The sequence below is a fragment of the Salpingoeca rosetta genome, assembly GCF_000188695.1.
Source record: "Salpingoeca rosetta unplaced genomic scaffold supercont1.17, whole genome shotgun sequence".
NCBI classification, from domain to species: domain Eukaryota; class Choanoflagellata; order Craspedida; family Salpingoecidae; genus Salpingoeca; species Salpingoeca rosetta.
In genome coordinates, this window is record NW_004754917.1 from 962,686 (window position 1) to 981,079 (window position 18,394).

The 18,394-nt window shown below is 57.2% G+C and overlaps 4 protein-coding genes across 5 annotated transcripts; 3 read left to right on the plus strand and 1 right to left on the minus strand.

The window, feature by feature from the left end:
* The first annotated feature begins 1,478 nt into the window (after positions 1-1,478).
* Positions 1,479-4,367, plus strand: PTSG_12508. 2 transcript variants are annotated; one of them, XM_004992253.1, is made up of 3 exons: positions 1,479-1,815; positions 2,291-2,440; positions 2,781-4,367. In XM_004992253.1, exons 1-3 carry the CDS (start codon positions 1,800-1,802, stop codon positions 4,316-4,318), a joined length of 1,704 nt encoding a protein of 567 aa, XP_004992310.1. In that variant the 5' UTR covers positions 1,479-1,799; the 3' UTR covers positions 4,319-4,367. The 2 variants fall into 2 exon arrangements, with proteins under 2 accessions (XP_004992310.1, XP_004992311.1); XM_004992254.1 differs by lacking the exons at positions 1,479-1,815; positions 2,291-2,440 and adding an exon at positions 2,508-2,688.
* A 156-nt stretch (positions 4,368-4,523) lies between these two features.
* Positions 4,524-7,528, plus strand: PTSG_12509 (uncharacterized protein). Its single transcript, XM_004992255.1, has one exon. It carries the CDS (start codon positions 4,594-4,596, stop codon positions 7,477-7,479), a length of 2,886 nt encoding a protein of 961 aa, XP_004992312.1. The 5' UTR covers positions 4,524-4,593; the 3' UTR covers positions 7,480-7,528.
* A 213-nt stretch (positions 7,529-7,741) lies between these two features.
* Positions 7,742-12,170, plus strand: PTSG_06913 (solute carrier family 7). The gene is made up of 8 exons (XM_004992256.1): positions 7,742-8,129; positions 8,425-9,030; positions 9,417-9,749; positions 10,169-10,297; positions 10,555-10,601; positions 10,966-11,066; positions 11,317-11,437; positions 11,697-12,170. Exons 1-8 carry the CDS (start codon positions 7,817-7,819, stop codon positions 11,796-11,798), a joined length of 1,752 nt encoding a protein of 583 aa, XP_004992313.1. The 5' UTR covers positions 7,742-7,816; the 3' UTR covers positions 11,799-12,170.
* Positions 12,171-12,321: 151 nt separating this feature from the next.
* PTSG_06914 (uncharacterized protein) lies at positions 12,322-18,194 on the minus strand (the record flags this gene model as incomplete). Its single annotated transcript, XM_004992257.1, has 7 exons — positions 12,322-12,398; positions 12,874-15,277; positions 15,552-16,033; positions 16,297-16,876; positions 17,161-17,249; positions 17,436-17,560; positions 17,734-18,194. The coding sequence occupies 7 exons, from the start codon at positions 18,192-18,194 to the stop codon at positions 12,322-12,324; spliced, it is 4,218 nt and encodes a 1,405-aa protein (XP_004992314.1).
* Positions 18,195-18,394: the final 200 nt, after the last annotated feature.

Sequence of the window (18,394 nt, forward strand, 5' to 3'; positions counted from 1 at the left end):
ACACACACACACACACACACACACACACACGCCCATGCGCTTGCTTACAGGGTGCTCGAGCCAACGTGCTGCGCGCGGGCGGCGCAGCGACGAAGCATCTTGCCAAACTGCACGGACGGGTCGCTCGCAAACACCTGACCATGAAACCCCTCCGCCTGCACTCGCCCATCCACAGCACATGTACCAGTAAGAGGATGGATGTGTTTGTGGGTGTATATGTGTGAATGTGTGTGTCGATGCATTTCAGGACAACACAGCGAAGGCGCTGGACTGTATGTGTGTGAATGTGTGTGTGAATGTGTGTGTGTGTGTGCGTGTGTGTGTGAATGTGTGTGTGCGTATGCATGAGCAAGCAAAAACCATCGGAGACTGCACTGAGAGGCGATGTGGATTACCTGCAGAAACGAGTAGGCGCCGAGGAGAGATTCGTAGCTGCTGACCAGGACAACGTCCACCTCCTCGGGATCAACGTGGTCAAATGGGTTCTACAGGAAGAACGACTTAGGGTTTGAGAAAGCGCACAGTGCAAAACAAAACTGGAATTGGCGCAAACTTCAACACATGTGCATGAATTTGCGAGACGCACATATGCAGCAAGGCGAACACAACGAGATTGCAGCTTGACTTCACACACCACAGTTGCTTGCTGTACAGGAGAGATTGCCTTTGGGTCCTTCTTTCCCAATCTGTACCACACATATTGTTGATATTGTTGCAGTGAGTCTAAGATGTTGGCAATCCCTTGCAAAGGTCGTCGCGCTGTTGCATCTCATCGCGAGTACGGCCAAGTGTGCAGCCAAGTGTGCAGCCAAGTGTGTAGCCAAGAGTGTAGCCAAGTATGCAATCAAAACAAACAAACACACACACACACACCAAGCACGCGCAGTCCCTCAACGCAGCACCCAGTGCCGTGCATACACACACACACACACACAGGGGCGCGCGTGCGCAAATACTCTTACGCACTTGTATGTGACAGCTTGGACGGCGTCCTCCGGGGTTGCATGCTCTGGTGCGACGGGCGCATCCACAACGAACGTCACAGACTTCCAGCGAAGCACGAACCATGTTCCCGTCCCATCGCGTCCCCCGCCCGCAAGGCAGCTCTGCGCGCACACAGGATCGACAGCAGTCACAACAGTCGCAGCAGTCACAACAAAGGAGGGCGATGTCAGCAACCCTCTTGCAGAGAGAAGGAAGAAAGGAGCCAGACAGACAACAGAAGACACAAACACACAAGAACACACACACGCACACACACACACACACACACACACACACACACACACACACACACACACACACACACACACACACACACACGCGCGCCAACCACTGATTGATTGGGTTGAACCTGACAATCTGGCTGCAACGACGGTTGTAACGGTCTCACCGCCACCACCACCACCACCACCGCGCTTTGATCTGCTCTTTGTTTATTTTTCTTATTCTTTTCCTTTTTGGCGCTCCCACGTTGCAGCATTGCTTTGCCAACGTGTCACCCGACCGGCCATCCCCAACACACGCTTGTGTCCGGGTGTCTTGCTCAGTTTTTCGCTGAGTAAGCACACCCCCCCGTCACCACTGCACTGCATTGCATTGCTGCCCTCATCTCCTCCCCCCTGTTGGGTTGAACGCAGCAGCAGCAGCAGCAACAGCAACAGCAGCAGCCACAAGTACATCGCCAGCCAGCGAGTTCATCATTTTCCTCACGCCGACCAAGACCACAACTTGCAAGAGCCTCTGTCTGCTTTCTCTTACCCCGCTCGCCACCTGCAACCTACAAGAAGCAAGCCACCATGCACCGTCCCACCTGTGCGTTCATGCATGCACACATGTGCCCACATGCACACGATACACCATCGCACTCGGTTCACCTGTATCTGCATCCTGCCCCATCGCGCTGCCACGCATGCCATTGTACCTTTATTGCCATTGCAATCTCGCTGCCGTCGCTCATGTCATCAACTCGTATCCCTCCATATCCGCCCTTCGACATCCCCATGGCCACCTTCCATCCCTTGTCTGTGTGTGTGTTTGTCTGTGCGTGCGTGCGTGTGCGCGCCTGTGTGTGTGTGTGTGTGTGTGCGCCTTTGTGTGTGTGTGTGTGTCTGTGCCTCTCTCGATCTATCTCTCGGCCTCTCTCTCTCTCTCTTTGTGTCTCTGTCTCTGTTTCTCTCCCTCTCGATCTTTCTGTCTGTCTCTCTCTCTCTCTCTCTTGTCTCTCTCGTCGTGTCTCTCTTCCCCCCCCTCATTTTTCCCTCTCATCTTTCCACCTTCTTCATCACAGCGTCAAGTGCTCAGGGCCCAAGTGCCAACACCGCCACCGCCACCAGCACCACCGCCACCACCGCCATCGCTGCGATGAGCGCCACCGAAGCAGCCGCCATGACGGACGCTGCTCGCCGTGCGTGCGACTCTGTCAAGGCCGATCCCCAGGGTGAGCTGGCCGTATGCGCGCTTGCCTGCATGCATGCATGCATGCTTGCATATATATGTGTGCTAGTGCAAGTGTCATGCGTGCAATGGTGCGAGCTTGGCTTGCTACCCTTATGTACGACTTGCCCACGCGTGTGTATCAAACACCTGCCCCCTGTGTTCGATTCCTCGTTGACACTTGTCCATGCACGCACCATGAGAACTCAATCGAAGCATGCAGTGACAGCACTCGCGATCTGCAATGCATAGGTACGTGTGTGCGTGCATGCATGCGCGCACGTATGTTGTGACCTCACCAGGTTTCATACACTCTGCGCTGCTGTTCTTGTTCACTGCCTCAGGATCGACTGTGGCCAAGGAGGCAGTGGTTGCGTCCGGCCAGGTGGCAGCCCGCCCCCTGACGCGTTCGCGCTCCTCCCTGGCCACCGCCCAAACCACGCCAGAGCGACAGAAGCAGCGGCAGCAGCAGTTGGAGCAGCAGGAGCTGGAGGACAAGCACCGCCGGCGTGCGAGCGCCATCTGCGATGCACGGGAGAAGGTGAGGCGGCTGTATGCGTCGTCGTCAGCACCGCTCATTGCCATCCGGTATTCGTCCAGGATTGGCGATGACATGCGCGCCATGGTTCACGGGCTGGGCGGCCCAAAGCACCGCATCGAAGCTGCCCCGCCCATTCAGGCTTCAACCGCGCCCCCAAAGGCACGCGTGAGGGCTGCGGTGACGCCAACGAAGAAGGGTGCATCTCGCCTGCTCACTGCACGCCACAACAACGCCGCCACCACCGCCACAAGCAGCAGCAGCAGCAGCGGTGGTTGGATTCGACGTGACCTGTGGCAGAACGTGCTGCGTGATCAGCTCATTGCCGAGCGCAGTGGCGACAAAGCCAACACCACGCAGGCGAAGGAGAAGGAGAAGGAGAAGGAGAAGGACGGAGATGAAGATAATGATGGTGATGAGGAAGAAGAAGATGATGATGGTGATGATGATGATGCTGCTAGTGTGCACTGGTACGACATGGGCGATTTCACGAGCGGGTCATCAGTGCCACGAGTGTGTCACTTCCCAACGCACGATGACGACAACCACCGCCTGGCACGCCCCATCTCGGCAGTGCCGCCCCCACTGCGCACACTGCGCCGGCAGTCGGCCATGGACACTCTGCACGAGGTGGACGAGGACGCCATCGCCGCCAACGACGAAGCCGAAGCCACTCCCAGCACCACCAACACGACCACCACCACTACCAGCAGCAGCAGCAGCAGCATTGCTAGCACTGCCCTTATCCACACCACCAACAGTCACCGCGGTGCTGGTGATGATGCTGGCAGCAGCGAGGAAGAAGAGGAGGAAGAGGGTGGGCGACGCACGCCGCTTGCACTTGATCAGCCGGATGTGGGGCAGGCGCTCCCGGAGTCGACGTTTGCCACCCCACGCAGGGCCATCTTCTTCGCCGCAGACGGCAGCCCCCTGCCCCACGCCAATGACGTGCACGAGGAGGCGATGAAGCAGGATGCGGAGGTGAAGCAGGAGGTGAAGGAACAGAAGAACAGCGAGGAGCAGAAGAGCGATGAGAACGACAAGCAGACCGCCTCTCCAGATGATGATGATGATGATGATGATGATGATGATGATGATGATGATGATGATGATGATGATGATGATGATGATGATGATGATGATGATGATGATGATGATGGTGATGATGATGATGATGATGATGATGATGATGGTGGTGATGATGATGATGATGATGATGATGATGATGATGATGATGATGATGATGATGATGATGATGCTGATGATGATGAGCACACGTCTCTTCCGACGATTCCGGTTCGCCCCCGTCTCCGCCGCCGCAATGGCAGCTTCTCCCTGCTCTGATGCCTGTGTGTGGCTGCTGGTCTTCATGGATTCCTTTGAAGTGGCAAATGGGTGCTTCTGTGTTGAGTATGATGTGTGTGTGTGTGCTTACTGATGACATGTGTCAATGTCATGCGTGTGCGTGTGCGTGTGTGTGTGTGTGTGTCGATGACATGAAATGCATGCGTGCTGCTGTTGCCAACTCCATTCCATCAAAACCCCACAAGTAGCAAGCAACAACAGCGGACACAAGCACAATCAGTGACATTGCTTCGCCGTTTCTGCTGCCTGTGGAGATGGCGACGATGGACAGCGATGCACGGCAGGCGCTGGCCATTGTGGCGCAAGAACAGGCAGATGTGGCAATGGCATGCGGGCTGATGCTGACGTGCCGCGGCTTGTTCGATGCTGTGCCCTTCACGCTGCCCTTGCACGCAGCGGCACACCGCACTGTGCGCCGCACTCTCCTTCAAAGGCACAAGGCGCATGGTGGGGACGATGATGATGATGATGATAATGCTGCTTCATACTCCATGGCGGTGGTGTGGTCATGGGACAGAGAGGTGGCACAGGACTCGTTCGTCGAAGCCATGTTCTGGAGGTACACGTGGCTGGGCATTGCATGGGCCATCACGTCCGTGCCCCAGCACATCATCACGCCAACGGCCCAGCCACTATCACCTCAGCACCAGCAGGAGGCTGCTGCAAGCACCCCCACAACCACCACCACAACCACCTCTATCACTGGCCCCACACAACCACAACTTGAACTTGAACAACACCAACAACACCAACAGCACCAACAGCACCAACAGCATCAGCAGCAAGGGCAGCGGTCGTCCAAGGCAGCTGCCACCTTGACGCTATTCGTGGATTGCCGGAACCCGCAGCACTCAGCGAAGCTGCAAAGACTGCCTCCACTTTGCTGCCGCAGCATGCACATTCGGCTGGCACAGAGGGGTGCCATCGGCGTTCAAGGGGAGCACAGCAACAGCAATGCCGACGATGACCACGATGATGGCGAAGGTGATACCTTCAACCAGCGTCAGCAGCCAGTATCGCAAGCACGGCCTATGCCGGCCAACCAGCGCGTTCAACACTTTCTGGCAGCAGCCTTGAGGAGCGAAGCTGAGGGCACGGGGCAAGTACAGCACCAGCAGCAGCAACAACAACACCAGCAAGAAGGCGTAGTCCGAGACGGGCAAGACAACGAACAGCAGCACCAGCAGCAGTGGGGAGGAGAGGCTGTACATGTACAAGGATTCGAAGACATGGGCCAGTTCGAGCACGTGCACTCACTGCTTGCTCAGCGCGACGTGACAACAGCGCTTGCCGCTACGCACCAGCTGTATTTGGACGTGCGTGCGCTTCCGCACCATGTGTGCGTAGCCATCGCTTCCCAGCTGAGGGCCAGCACGCCCACCAAGCTCTGCGGCCTTGCCACCACAAACTCAAGCTTGCTCACAGTCATTCCTCACCAAACACGCGTCCCACGCACGCGCAGCGCGAAGGACATACCCGCAACAACCACCGCAACAAGGACACCAACAAGCACGACCACTGCACGCGAGAGGAGCGAAGAGGAAGGCGAGGCCGACGTGTATCGTCGCAAGCTGGATTACCTGTTGGTGACTGGTGATGTTGCTATGCAGGAGCACATTGACCTCTCGTACATCCGCCACCTCTACATTGAGGGAACGACAGTGGAGCCTGCGACTCTCAGCTTCAAGCACATCGACACGCTGTACCTGTCCGTCACTGCTAACACCACCCTCAACTGTCGCGAGCTTGCACACGTTGACAAGCTGTTTGTGGACAGTGCACTCGATACATACCGTGCGCACCGCCCCACCGGGCTTGCTGCCGAGCACGTGCATGACGTTGGCCGCATCACCGCCACATCAGTCGCTCTCGAGCCAGCGCGCTTGGAGCGTGTGCTTGCCCTGCACGTGCACACGTCCGCTGTCATTCCGTTCAAGCGCTTCACGGGCTTGCGCCACCTGCACGTCAGCACCGAGCAAAGCGACACACTGCGCACACTTCCGTCACTGCCAGCCCTTCGGTCACTCCACATTGACCACGTCTACTCCTTGGTTGCCATCAGTGCTCTGCCTGCATTACGGTCCCTCACCGTGTCGTTTTGTCCATCGCTTCGTCACATTGACGACGACTGCGCGCCAGGCATCGTGCATCTCCAGCAGGTACCTCGCCTCAGGGCCATCAACCTGGCTCGCGCAACCCACGTGCACATCATGCACGACACTGGGCTGACATCGCTTGTGTCGTTGCGGCACCCGGCACTGCTGCGTATTGATGTGCGCGACTCAACGCCACCCGCCCTCACCACCACGGCTGTCCTTATGAGGGCCACCCGTCTCCACATCGCCCTGTGTGCAACACGCCCAGCCACCTCGCAGCGTGTGCTCACTGCGGCGGCGCAGCACCCATGCCTGGAGCTGACGCTCATGCACAACACACGCGTGTCTGAGCTGCCACATTTGCCCCACCTGCGTCGGCTGGCAGTCAACACGGCTGTGGTGCCCGATATGCGGAAATGGCCTGGCCGCCTGCCCGAACTCAATTTGATTCGCATTCTGAACGCGGGCTCGAGTGATGGCCGCGATGGCAACGGCAGCGGTAGTACCGGCCCTGATGTTGGGAAGAGAGGGCAGAAGGATGAGAAGAGGGAGGAGGGGGAGGAGGCAGATGAGGGAGAAGCAGAGGACGGGGAAGGGAAGGCGACACAGCAACAACAGCAGCAACAACAACAACAGCAGCAGCAGCAACAACCACAGCAGCAGCACCGCCACTACCATCACCATCACCAGCCACCGCCGCTCCACCTTCCTCCAGCAATTGGCCGTTTGCGCATGGACACGTGCCTGTGTATCAAGCGCCTGCGCTTGGAGAATGTGGAGGAAGCGACTGTGCGTGGATGTGTGGTGCTGCAGCGGTGTCACCTTGCCAACGTGCGGCGTGTCACGTTTGACTACCTGCCAGCACTGACGCGCATCACACTGCAACCGTCATCGCCACCACCGCAGTGCGTGTGCATCCGTCACTGCTTTGAACTCTCCAGCACAGCAGCACGTGAACTGAGAGAGCAGGGCGTGAAGCGCGTCGTTGTTCTGGGGGAGGGAGGGGAACGTGGGACGCAGGGAGGGGTTGGATGGACGGAGTGAAACTTAATAGTTATTGGTTGTACCGACATGAATGAATGTAATAGACGACGAATAACAGCCAGAGGGACAGAGACAGAGGTGCAGTGGGGCAGAAACAGGTGCAGAGGGACACTAGACAGACACACAGACACAGACACAGACACGCACACACCCGCACAACACAGACACACACACATACAAGGTGTCACACCCAACACAACCCGCAACAAAACGCTGCGGTTCTTGGCGATTTGTTGAAAATTTCATAAAATTTTCGGCGGAAGACGACCGCCACAACAACAACAACAACACAACACACCTCTGCCTTCCCTTCCCCTCGTCTTTTGTGCGGCGTGCAATGGCATCACCGGAGCGTGAGGGGTTCTTTGAGGATACAAGCGATCGCGTAGCCCTCCTTGAGAACGCAGACATCACAGCAGGTTACTTTGTAGACAAAGAGCGCGCAAACGGCGGTGACAGTGCAGCAGCCATCGCCCATTCGTCCAGTGCAGAGGATAAGATGGTCCAACGGAGAGATCATGACGATGCGAGCCCTGCTGCATTCAATGGCAGCAATGAGCTGGGTGACATGACTGAGCCCCTCACTCTGGACGACAGCAAAGGCACAGACAAGGAGCAGGCGATCGAGCCCTTTGACGAAATCGATCAAAGTATGTGTGTGTGTGTGTGTGGTGGATGAATGTTTCGTGCACACACGCATTTCGCGGTTAATGTGTGTCTCGACTATTGTGCGATGATGACATCTGCTCCTGAGTCACGTCTGCCGATTGGTAAAGGTTTCGTCTAGTTCAATTCTCTCCTTCACCTCGAAGTGCCTTCATCATGTTTGCCACTTGGCCATGTTTGCGCCCTGATCCCAAGTTATTGTCCCAGTCAGCTCACTTGACTTTTCCTCTGTGAACGCTTCGTGCATCCATGTCTGTGGCACTGATGTGCTGGTGTCAGGTGCCGCGATTCCAAAGACGCTCACCATGTGGAACGGCGTGTCGTTCATTGTGGGCACGATGATTGGATCGGGCATCTTTGCCAGCCCCGGTTCCGTGCTGCTGCAGTCGAAATCCGTCGGCGTGTCCCTCCTGGCGTGGGTACTGTCTGGCATCGTTGCGCTCATTGGGTCGGCGTGCTACGCGGAGCTGGGCACGGTGGTACCTGAATCGGGCGGCGAGTACGTGTACATAAACGCGGGCCTCAACCGGTTCCTGGCCTTCCTGTTCTCTTGGGCAAGCTGCATGATCACGCGCCCTGGCAGCCAGGCCATCATGATCCTTGTTTCGGGGGAGTACCTGGTGCGCCCGTTCTACACGGGAGGGCGCGAACCGCCCGTGTGGGTACCAAAGGCCGCGGCCATCGTGCTGAACACGCTCATCGTGCTCATCAACAGCGTCAGCGTGAAGGCTGCCACACGCCTGCAGAGCTATTCCACCGCGCTCAAGGTGCTGGTGCTGGTTGTCATCTCCATTGTTGGGCTGGTATTTCTTGCACGCGACGCATCAAAGGACGGCACGCCAGCCCACGACAACCTCTCCAACGGATTCAAGTCAACATCAGGGAGTGAGTTGCGATATGTGCGTGCGTGTTTGCGTTTGCATTTGCGTTTGTGCGTGTGCGTGTGCACGTGTGTGGTGCACGTGTGTGTGTGTATGTTTGTTCATATGCATGCTCTTGTGTGCACGTGTGTGTTTATATTTGTACATATGCATGCTCTTTTGTGTGTGTGTATGCTCTTGTGGTTTGGCTTGCGGCTTCCCTCTGTCTCTCACCATCTTCTGTCTTGTACTCGTTGTTGAGTTCCGTGTCTTGTGTCATGTGGGCACGTGTACCTGATCCCGTTACCTTCTGCGCACCACGCCAGCCAACCTCACTCCCCTCTCACCCATACCCCACCGCCTCTTCTTCTCGTGCAACCACATCTACTCTCGTCTGCCCGCGCGTTCCAGCCGTGACCGCGGGCGCGTTTGGGCTGTCCGTCATCAATGGGCTGTGGTCATATGACGGGTGGAACAACCTCAACTACATCACGGCAGAGATGAAGAAACCTGCACGTGATCTGCCCCGCGCCCTCTTCATTGGCATGCCGCTTGTCATCGTCATCTACCTGTTTGTGAACGTGGCGTACTTTGCCGTGCTGCCCCTCGCCTCCATCGTCGATTTCGAGAACAACACGCCAAACGAGAGCTTTGCGGCCGACTTTGCGAGCGCCACCATGGGCGCTGCAGGGCTGGTGGTCATCCCTCTCTGTATCGCCCTCTCCGCGTTTGGCGCTGCCAATGGTGCGTGTGTGATGTGTGTGCGTGTGTGCGCGTGTGTGTGTGTTTGAGTATGTGTGCGTGTGTGTGATTTGTGCGTGTGTGTGATTTGTGTGTGATTTGTGCGTGTGTGTGCGTGTGTGTGATTTGTGCGTGCGTGTGCGTGTGTGGTGTGCGTGCGTGTGTGATGTGTGCGTGCGTGTCTGTGATTTGTGCGTGCGTGTGCGTGTGTGCGTGCGTGTGTGTGCGTATGTGATGTGTGCGTGCGTGTGCGTGTGTGTGTGTATTGCTCTATGTTGTTCGCATTGCGCGAGTGGTCCTCCCCACATCTCAGCTCTTCTTCTGCAATGCGTTTCCATTGCTCTCGCTTTCATCCCCCTTTTCTCACGTACACTCGCCATGTTCCACCATCACCATCACCATCACCACTGCTGCTGCTGCAGGCTCTGCGTTCACTGGCGCGCGCCTTGTGCGTGAGAGCGCGGTTGACGGCCATTTCCCAGCCGTTTTTGGCAATCTCTGGTCTCTCTCTGCAGGGTCCCGTGCTCCCGTCCCCGCGCTCCTCTCCCAATGTTTGTTTATGAATATGCGTGTATGTGATGTGAGTGCATTTGTGTGTGTGTGTGCGTGTGTGTAAGTGTATGTGTGTGTGTGTACATGTGTACATGTGTACGTGTGTGTGTGTAAGTGTGTGTGTGTAAGTGTATGTGTGTGTGTGTAAGTGTATGTGTGTGTACATGTGTGCGGGTACGTCTGATTTTCACGCCTTCTGTGCGGAGAAACATCGCTGCTTGCTGACGAGTATTGTCACCCCTCGCTCCTTGCACAGATGTCCTGAGCTCCATCATGATTCTCACGGGAAACTTTGATGCACTGGTCAGTTGTCCTGTGCGCATGCACTCGCGTTCACTTGATGCACCCTCCACACGCGGTCATGCTGTAGCAGTTGCTCAGTTCATTCGTTGTTCTCTCGATTGGTCTCTTCTATTTTCTTATCCCCCACAAACAAAACCACAAACACACACACACACACACACAAACAAATACACGCATACACACACAAATACACGCATACACACAAATACACACACACGCACACACACAAATACACGCATACACACACAAACAAATACACACACACAAACAAATACACACACACAAACAAATACACGCATACACACACAAACAAAACACACACACACAAACAAATACACACACACACACGCTCGTTATGTCTCAGGTTGCGTACTTCAGTGCAGCGGCTTGGTTCTTCTACTTCCTCGCTGTTCTCAGTCTTCTTCGTCTGCGCAGAATACGCAAGAGCGCCCCGCGCCCCTTCTCGTAAGCTGCCGTGGTTTCCATTGCTCATGTTTTGTGCTGGGACATGTGATGCGAGCAGGTTGAGCGCGGTGCCTTCGCACACACACATGTGAAATGCACACGTTCTGACTCACAAGTACAGCCACAAGTACCAGCCATGCACATTTCACAGTTCACATGTCGCTCACGCTTCGCTTCCCTGTTGTGTGTGTGTGTGTGTGTGTGTATGTGTGTGTGTGTGTGCTGTCGTGGTCGCACCACACTCGAGCAGCGTGCCGTTGGTCGTGCCCATTGTGTTTCTCGTGATTGCCTTTTTTCTTGTGCTCTCGCTGATCATACAAGCACCCACCGACTCCCTGATCTCCCTCGCCTTTATCCTCAGCGGCGTCCCGGTGCGTGAGTGAGTGAGTGAGTGCGTGTGTGTGTTTGTGTGTGTGTGTGTGTGTGTGTGCGTGTGCGTGCGTGCGTGAGCGAGTGAGTGAGTGTGTGTGTGCGTGTGTGTGTATTGCTTTGAGCATTGGACATGATTCACCTGTTAAGATACGCGCTTGTTGCTTTACTTGTCCAGAGTATCTCACCTCATCCCATGCGCACCCACCACCACGTCATTTCGTCCTTAAATCATCATCGCCACCATCATCACCGCTGCAGTACTACTACTTGCAACCACGCGTCATCAAGTGGTTCCGCCATCGTCGCAAGCACAAGTACACAACAGTCAACATTGCACCTGCAGACCTGCACGAACTCTAGCTCGGCCCTTCCTTTGTCCTGTTGTTCCTCCATCACATCACACTTCCTCCCTTGTATTTCTTTCCTTCCTTGTTCCCTTGCTGCTCCTCCACGTTTGTGCTCTTGCGTCGTGTGCACACCAATGAACGTGGTGTGGTGTGGTGTGTAGCTGCTTCTGCTGCTGCTGTATGCCTGCTTCTCCACAACACTCTTTCTTCTCTGTAACCGCTGTTATTACTGCTCTTGCCTGCATGTCTTCTTCCAGTTGCAGCCCTCACTTGTGTCTCACTCGCGTGTCCTGTGCACTTCTCATGCACGCTTGTGACGAGAGTTCTTGGCATTTACTGGTGTCGATGAAACATTGTGACAACAAAACAAAACCAAACAAACGGCAGGATCGCGCACTACACACAAACACACACACACACAGAGACACACAAACACACACACACACACACACACAAACACACACCGCTTCTGTCTGGCACCTCACTAAACATGTTCCAAACATGCGTGCGCATGCGAGCAGCCGGCGTGGAGGCGGCTACCTGCGGCGCGAGCGACGACGGCGGCGCCCAGAGTCACCGCCACCAGAGGGCTGCCCCATGTGGAATGTGCCACCTGCCAGGGAGGAGAGGTGATAGATGGGAGCAATGGTGAGTCCATGTCGCGAGTGTGGGGATGGGGAAGAAAAGTGAAAGCCACATGAATCAACACAGTGGACACACACGCACACACACACACACACACACACACGCACACATGCACGCACAGACGCACGCACACACACACACACACACACACACACACACACACACACACACAACACACCACACAGTAATAGCCCGAGAAACACTAATAACGTGTTAGTACTTTAACAGCCGTCTGCACGAGATATGACCCTAAGAATCGCGAATTGCTATTGTGTTATACATCACGACTGGCGGAGACCAACTATGTACTCGTTGACTCACACATGCACACACAGACGCACACACACACACACACACACACACACACGCACACATGCACACACAGACGCACGCACACACGCACACACACAGACACACAGACACCTATTCAAACATGCACACACCTGGGCTCTGCATGCCCGCAGGGCTACCAAAGGGCGACTGTCCATTGTTATTACTTGGAGAGAAAGCACCACCAGCACCACCAGCACCAAACGGCCCAGCTGAGCCAGGCCCGCTCGCACCAAACGTCTTGCCAACGCCACCGCCAGCACCAAAGGAGGGTTTGCCTGCACCAAACGTGGCCCCTGCACCACCCATGGACATCTGCCCACCGCCAGCGGGCTTGGACGCGCCGAACGAGGGCTTGCGACCACCGCCACCGCTGGAGAAGGAGAACGGGGGGTTACCGCCTCCAGTACCGCTGCCACCTGCTTGGAACTGTGGCTTGCCCATGCCACCACCAGCGCCACCAAACATCCCAGCACCACCAGGCTTTGCCGACGAGGAGGAGGAGGAGGACATCGGCATGCCACCGGTGCTGCCAAACGATGGTGACTTGCCCATAAACGACCCTTGTTGCTGCTGTGGTTGCTGCTGCATGGATGTGGGTGCCTTGCCACCAAACGTTGGCACGTTCTTGTTGCTGCTGCCAGGACCACCACTGCCGCCGCCACCAAACTGGAAGCCGCCACCCTGACCAAAGCCGCCTGGTTTCTGCTGCTGCTGCTGGCCCCCGAATGAGGGTTTGCCTGCCTGAAACGCAGACGGCTGGCCAAAGGACGGCTTGCTTCCTCCAGAGAAGCTAAACGGCTTCTGCTGCTGCTGTTGGCCAGCACCGCTTGCAGCAAAGGGCGACCCACTCTGCTGCTTCTGCATGGCACCGCCGCCGCCAAAGGGAGAGCCCGTCTGGGATGTGCTGGTCGACGACCCGCCGCCAAACGACAGCGCTTTCTGCGGCTGCTGGCCTTGTTGTCCCTGTTGTTGTCCTCCACCTGCACCAAAGGACGGGGTTCGCTGCGCACCCCCGCCACCGCCAAACTGAAATGGCTTGGCACCACCACTTGGTTGCTGCTGCTGCTGCTGCTGCTGCTGCGGTTGTTGGCCGGCGCCCTTGCCAAACTGGAAAGGAGCTGGGGACGACGACGACGACGACGACGACGCAGAGAACGATGGCTTCTGCTGCTGCTGCGCACCGCCACCACCACCGCCCCCAAATTGGAACGGCTTAGCAGCGCCACCGCTCTGCTGCTGCTGCTGCTGCTGCTGTTGTTGTTGTTGTTGGCCACCAAATGGGCTGCCTGTCGGCTTCTGGCCACCGCCAAACTGAAACGGCTTCTGCTGCTGCTGCTGACCCTGCTGACCCTGCTGCTGGCTCTGTGGTGCGCCTCCAAACGGTGAGGAGGATACTGATGTGGTGGGGGCGCCCTTCCCTGCAGAGAAGCTGAAGGGCGACGACTTTTGGGCCTGTGCAGTGGCGCTGCTGCCAGTGGCCGCTGATGTGGCAGACGTTTGCGCACCACCAGCACCACCAAAGGCCGGGGGCTTGGCACCGCCACCAAACGGCGATGCAGATGCTGACGCCGACGATGTTGGTGCTGCTGGTTTGTCTGTTGCACCCGGCTTCTTGGCTGCAAACGCAAACGGCGAGGACGAAGACGACGACGACGTTGCGGGCAAGGCTGGCGTGGCTGCACCGCTGCTGGTGCCTGCAGGCCTGGTCGCACCAAATGGCGACGACTTTGCACCGTCTCCAGCGCTGGTGGGCTTGGTACCACCAAACGAGAACGGCTTGGGCGCGGTAGCCTTGTCACCGCCACCTGCTGCCGTGGTGGATGCTGATGCCGACGTGGACGATGGTGTGGACGATGATGCACCAAAGGGCGTGGGTTTCGAGGCATCGGCGCTCTTGGTTGCTGCGCCAAATGGGCTGCTGCCACTGCTACCGCTGGTGGCAGGTTTGCTCTGTGATGCCTTGAAAGCGCCAAATGGCGAGCTGGCAGCTGCTGGCTTGGTGGCACCAGCGTCGTCGCCAGCAGTGGCAGCGGCAGTGGCGGGTTTGCTGCTGCCAAAGCTGAATGACGGCTTGGCACCAGACGATGATGATGCATCGGCCTTTGGCTTGTCACCGCCTGTCTTTGCCGCGGGCGCTTTGAAGGCACCAAAGGGGCTGGCAGCAGCCTTGTCAGGCTTGTCAGCGCCACCACCGCCTGCGGGTTTACCAAAGGGCGATGCCTTGGACGCTCCCGTATTTGCATCGTCGGCCTTGGCGGGTGGTTTGGCCATGCTGCCAAACGGTGATGCTTTGGCGCCCGATGCTGCACTTGCACTTGCACTTGCTGTTGTTGTTGGTGTGTCCTCTGCCTTCTTCGGCATGGCAAAGGAGCCGAGGGAGGAGGCTGCAGAGGTGCCACCAGCAGGCTTTGCACTGCCAAACGACAGCGGCTTCTGCTCTGCACCGCCGGCCTTGGTCGCGTCGCCCGTCGACGGCGCCTTGCTCGTGGCCGTCGTCGAGTCCGTGTGCGTCACCTGCAAGCAGTGGGTGAGGACATGGGATGAGGGACGTTGATGTTGTGGATTTGGTCAGTCAGGGTCACACGAGGCGAGGGATGTGAGCATGCAGATGGAGAGGTGGATGAACAGTCACAGGAATGCAACGAAGCAGAGGGGCAGAATTAGACGCACACACACACACAGACATAGACACACACATACTTGCACACACACACACAGATACAAGACACACACAGACACAGGCACACACACACACACACACAGACACACCACGCAACATGCAACTCACGGCGAAGATAGCACGTGTGCGTTCGGATTTGCGGTCGCTGCTCCATGCCTTCTCTGCTGTCGACGATGCCTTCTTGACAATGGCCGGCTCCTCAAGCATGGCCTTTGCTCGCTGCGCCTGTGCTGTCGTCAAGTGTCCGCGCATTGGGCGCCGCTGCGGCATTGCAATCGAGCGTGGCTTCTTCGCCTCTGCTGCTCCATCACCATCACCATCAGCACCATCATGACCTCCGCCGGTCTTGGTTGCGGCGCTCTCGTCTCGCGCTGGCGCTGCTGTTGCTGTTGTCGACGCAACGTTGGCATCCCCCTTGCCAGCGCGCTTGCGTGGCTGCTCATCCTCGTCTTCATCCACGTGACCATCACCACGACGGCTGCGTGCAGATGCAGCACTCTTCGCACCGCTGCTGGCTGTTGCGTCAGTCGCTACTGCTGTCTTGGCAAGCTTCCGCTCAGGACGCACGCCGGCCTGAGACGCACCGGCACCTGTCATATGCACACAGGGATGGGTTGGTAAGGCGGGGAGGAGGGGGAAAGGGGATGAGGTGACAACTCGAGGAAAAGAAAAACGATGCAGGCCGAGCCACATAGAACAAAGAGACAGGTACACGCAGCAGGTACATGTACGCGGGGACACAGAGACAGGCAAACACACAGACAGACAGACAAAAAAACGCACACACGCACACACACGCACACACACACACACACACACACACACACACACACACACATACACACACACACACCTCGCTTTGCGCGTGCGGATGAGAGACGCGGCGCAGCGGACCGCTTGCCGCGCTTTGCAGGGCGCCCTCTGCCCGACACATCAACACCATCCTCGTCACCAATATCGCGGCTGCGGCTGCCGCCGCCACCAACATCACCATAACCATTGCCATCACCAGCAGACCTGCGCTTTGCACCGCGTGCGTCGTCGTCATCATCGCCCGGGCTGCGGTGCTTGAGCTCCCACTCGTACTTCTCCGTAAGCTGCCGCTGTCGCTGTAAGTCGCGTGTCATCGTCTGCAGACTCTGGTTGTACCGTTCGCGCTCCCGGCGCAACGCCTCAGCCAACTCCTCAGCCACCAGCTCAGATGTCTTCGGCGACGCCACACCGCTGGCCGCTGTCGATGCTGTTGCTGTATGCTGTGCATCAGGGGACCTGCCACGTGTGACCGTTGCCTCTGATGATGGCGCTGTATCTGCTGTGGCCGTGCCTTCTGCTGCTGCTGGTGATGTGTGTGGTGCTGACTCGTCCGCCTCTGCGGCTTCATGTTGCCGCTGCTGCTGCTGACGCGACACTTGAAACTTGGCCGGCGACGGCACCTGCATTTGTGGTTGAATGCGTTCATGACACGGTTGGTGTTGACGAGTGTGAGTGAGTGAGTGAGTGAGTGAGTGAGTGAGTGAGTGAGTGAGTGAGTGAGTGAGTGAGTGAGTGAGTGAGTGAGTGAGTGAGTGAGTGAGTGAGTGAGTGAGTGAGTGAGTGAGTGAGTGAGCGAGTGTGTGCGTGTGTGTGCGTGTGTGTGTACGTGCGTGTGGGCACGCATGAGCATGTGCACGACAGACGACAATTATCACAGCCTTGCATAGCAGGGCTGTTGTCTCACGTTTGCGTGGACGACGTCGTTCATGTATGTCTTCCTGGCCACGGGGGCCGGGGTGGAGATTGCCATGGGCTCGCTCCTGGGCTTGCGAGCTGCACGTGCCACAGCAGCAAATGCAGTTCATGTCAGAACCATGCTGTCACAGCGGCCGCACACAGGCGCTACAAGGACGCAGCACGTTCCCAGCAAAACCACATGCACACACACACATGTACACACACACATGTACACACACACACACACACACACACACACACACACAAGTGCGTTCATGGTACCTGGGGGCTGGTATGAGCGAGCGTAGGAGCGGGAGAGGCGCACCACACCTGTGTTTGGCGAGGTGTGTTGGCCCTGCAAGCGCGGTGGCGAGCCTTTTGGCGTGGACGTGACCACCCCTGCCCGTCTGTTGAGACACAAAGCAGCAAGCAGCACGAGAAGTGATGCGCGTGAGATGAGATGGCACTTTCTGATCTCGACGAGAGATACATGAGTACAGAGGACTACAGTGCAGGTGCGTGTAGGCAGCTCACGCCCAACAACAACATGCACGACATGCATGGACCTTCGTTGACACACCGTGAGCCGTACGCTGTTGCTGGCCTTGTGGCAGTGAATGGAATGGCAGAGACGTTGGCAGTACCAGCTGCTTGTCGAGCAGCCGTGGATGGAGCCGTACCAAAGCCACCACGTGCAGGCGAGCGCTGGACGGCACCAGCACCGGCGCGTCTGCTCAGCGTAGCTGTGCCATTGGCGCCATGGCCAAAGAGACGGTTCTCGCGTTGTTGTTGTTGCTGGTGCTGGTGCTGCTGGTGTTGTTGCTCTGCGTACACGCGGCCGCCGTTTTGCGTGGGCTTCATGTGCTGTGTTGATACGGATGGTCGCTTGGAGAGCAGCGTGGCTGCTATGCCAGACACCAGTGCCGCAAGGACGAGCGTCACTGTGACATGCAGCAAGGGCAAACCCATGGCAACACCAGCAACGAGCACAACAAGCCCCGCCACGGCCACCAGGCCAACACGTTGCGCCAGCTGTGCCATCGTGCCTGTGGGGAGGGACAGAGCGCGAGCGCAAGTATAGACGGGCGGGTACGTGTTTGCGTGCACGTGCGTCTGCTGGGTGTGTGTGTGTGTGTGTGTGTGTGTGTGTGTGTGTGTGCGTGTGCGTGTGCGTGTGCGTGTACGTGTGCGTGTGCGCATGCGCATGCGCGTGTGAGTGCGTGCGTGTGTGGACGATGGAT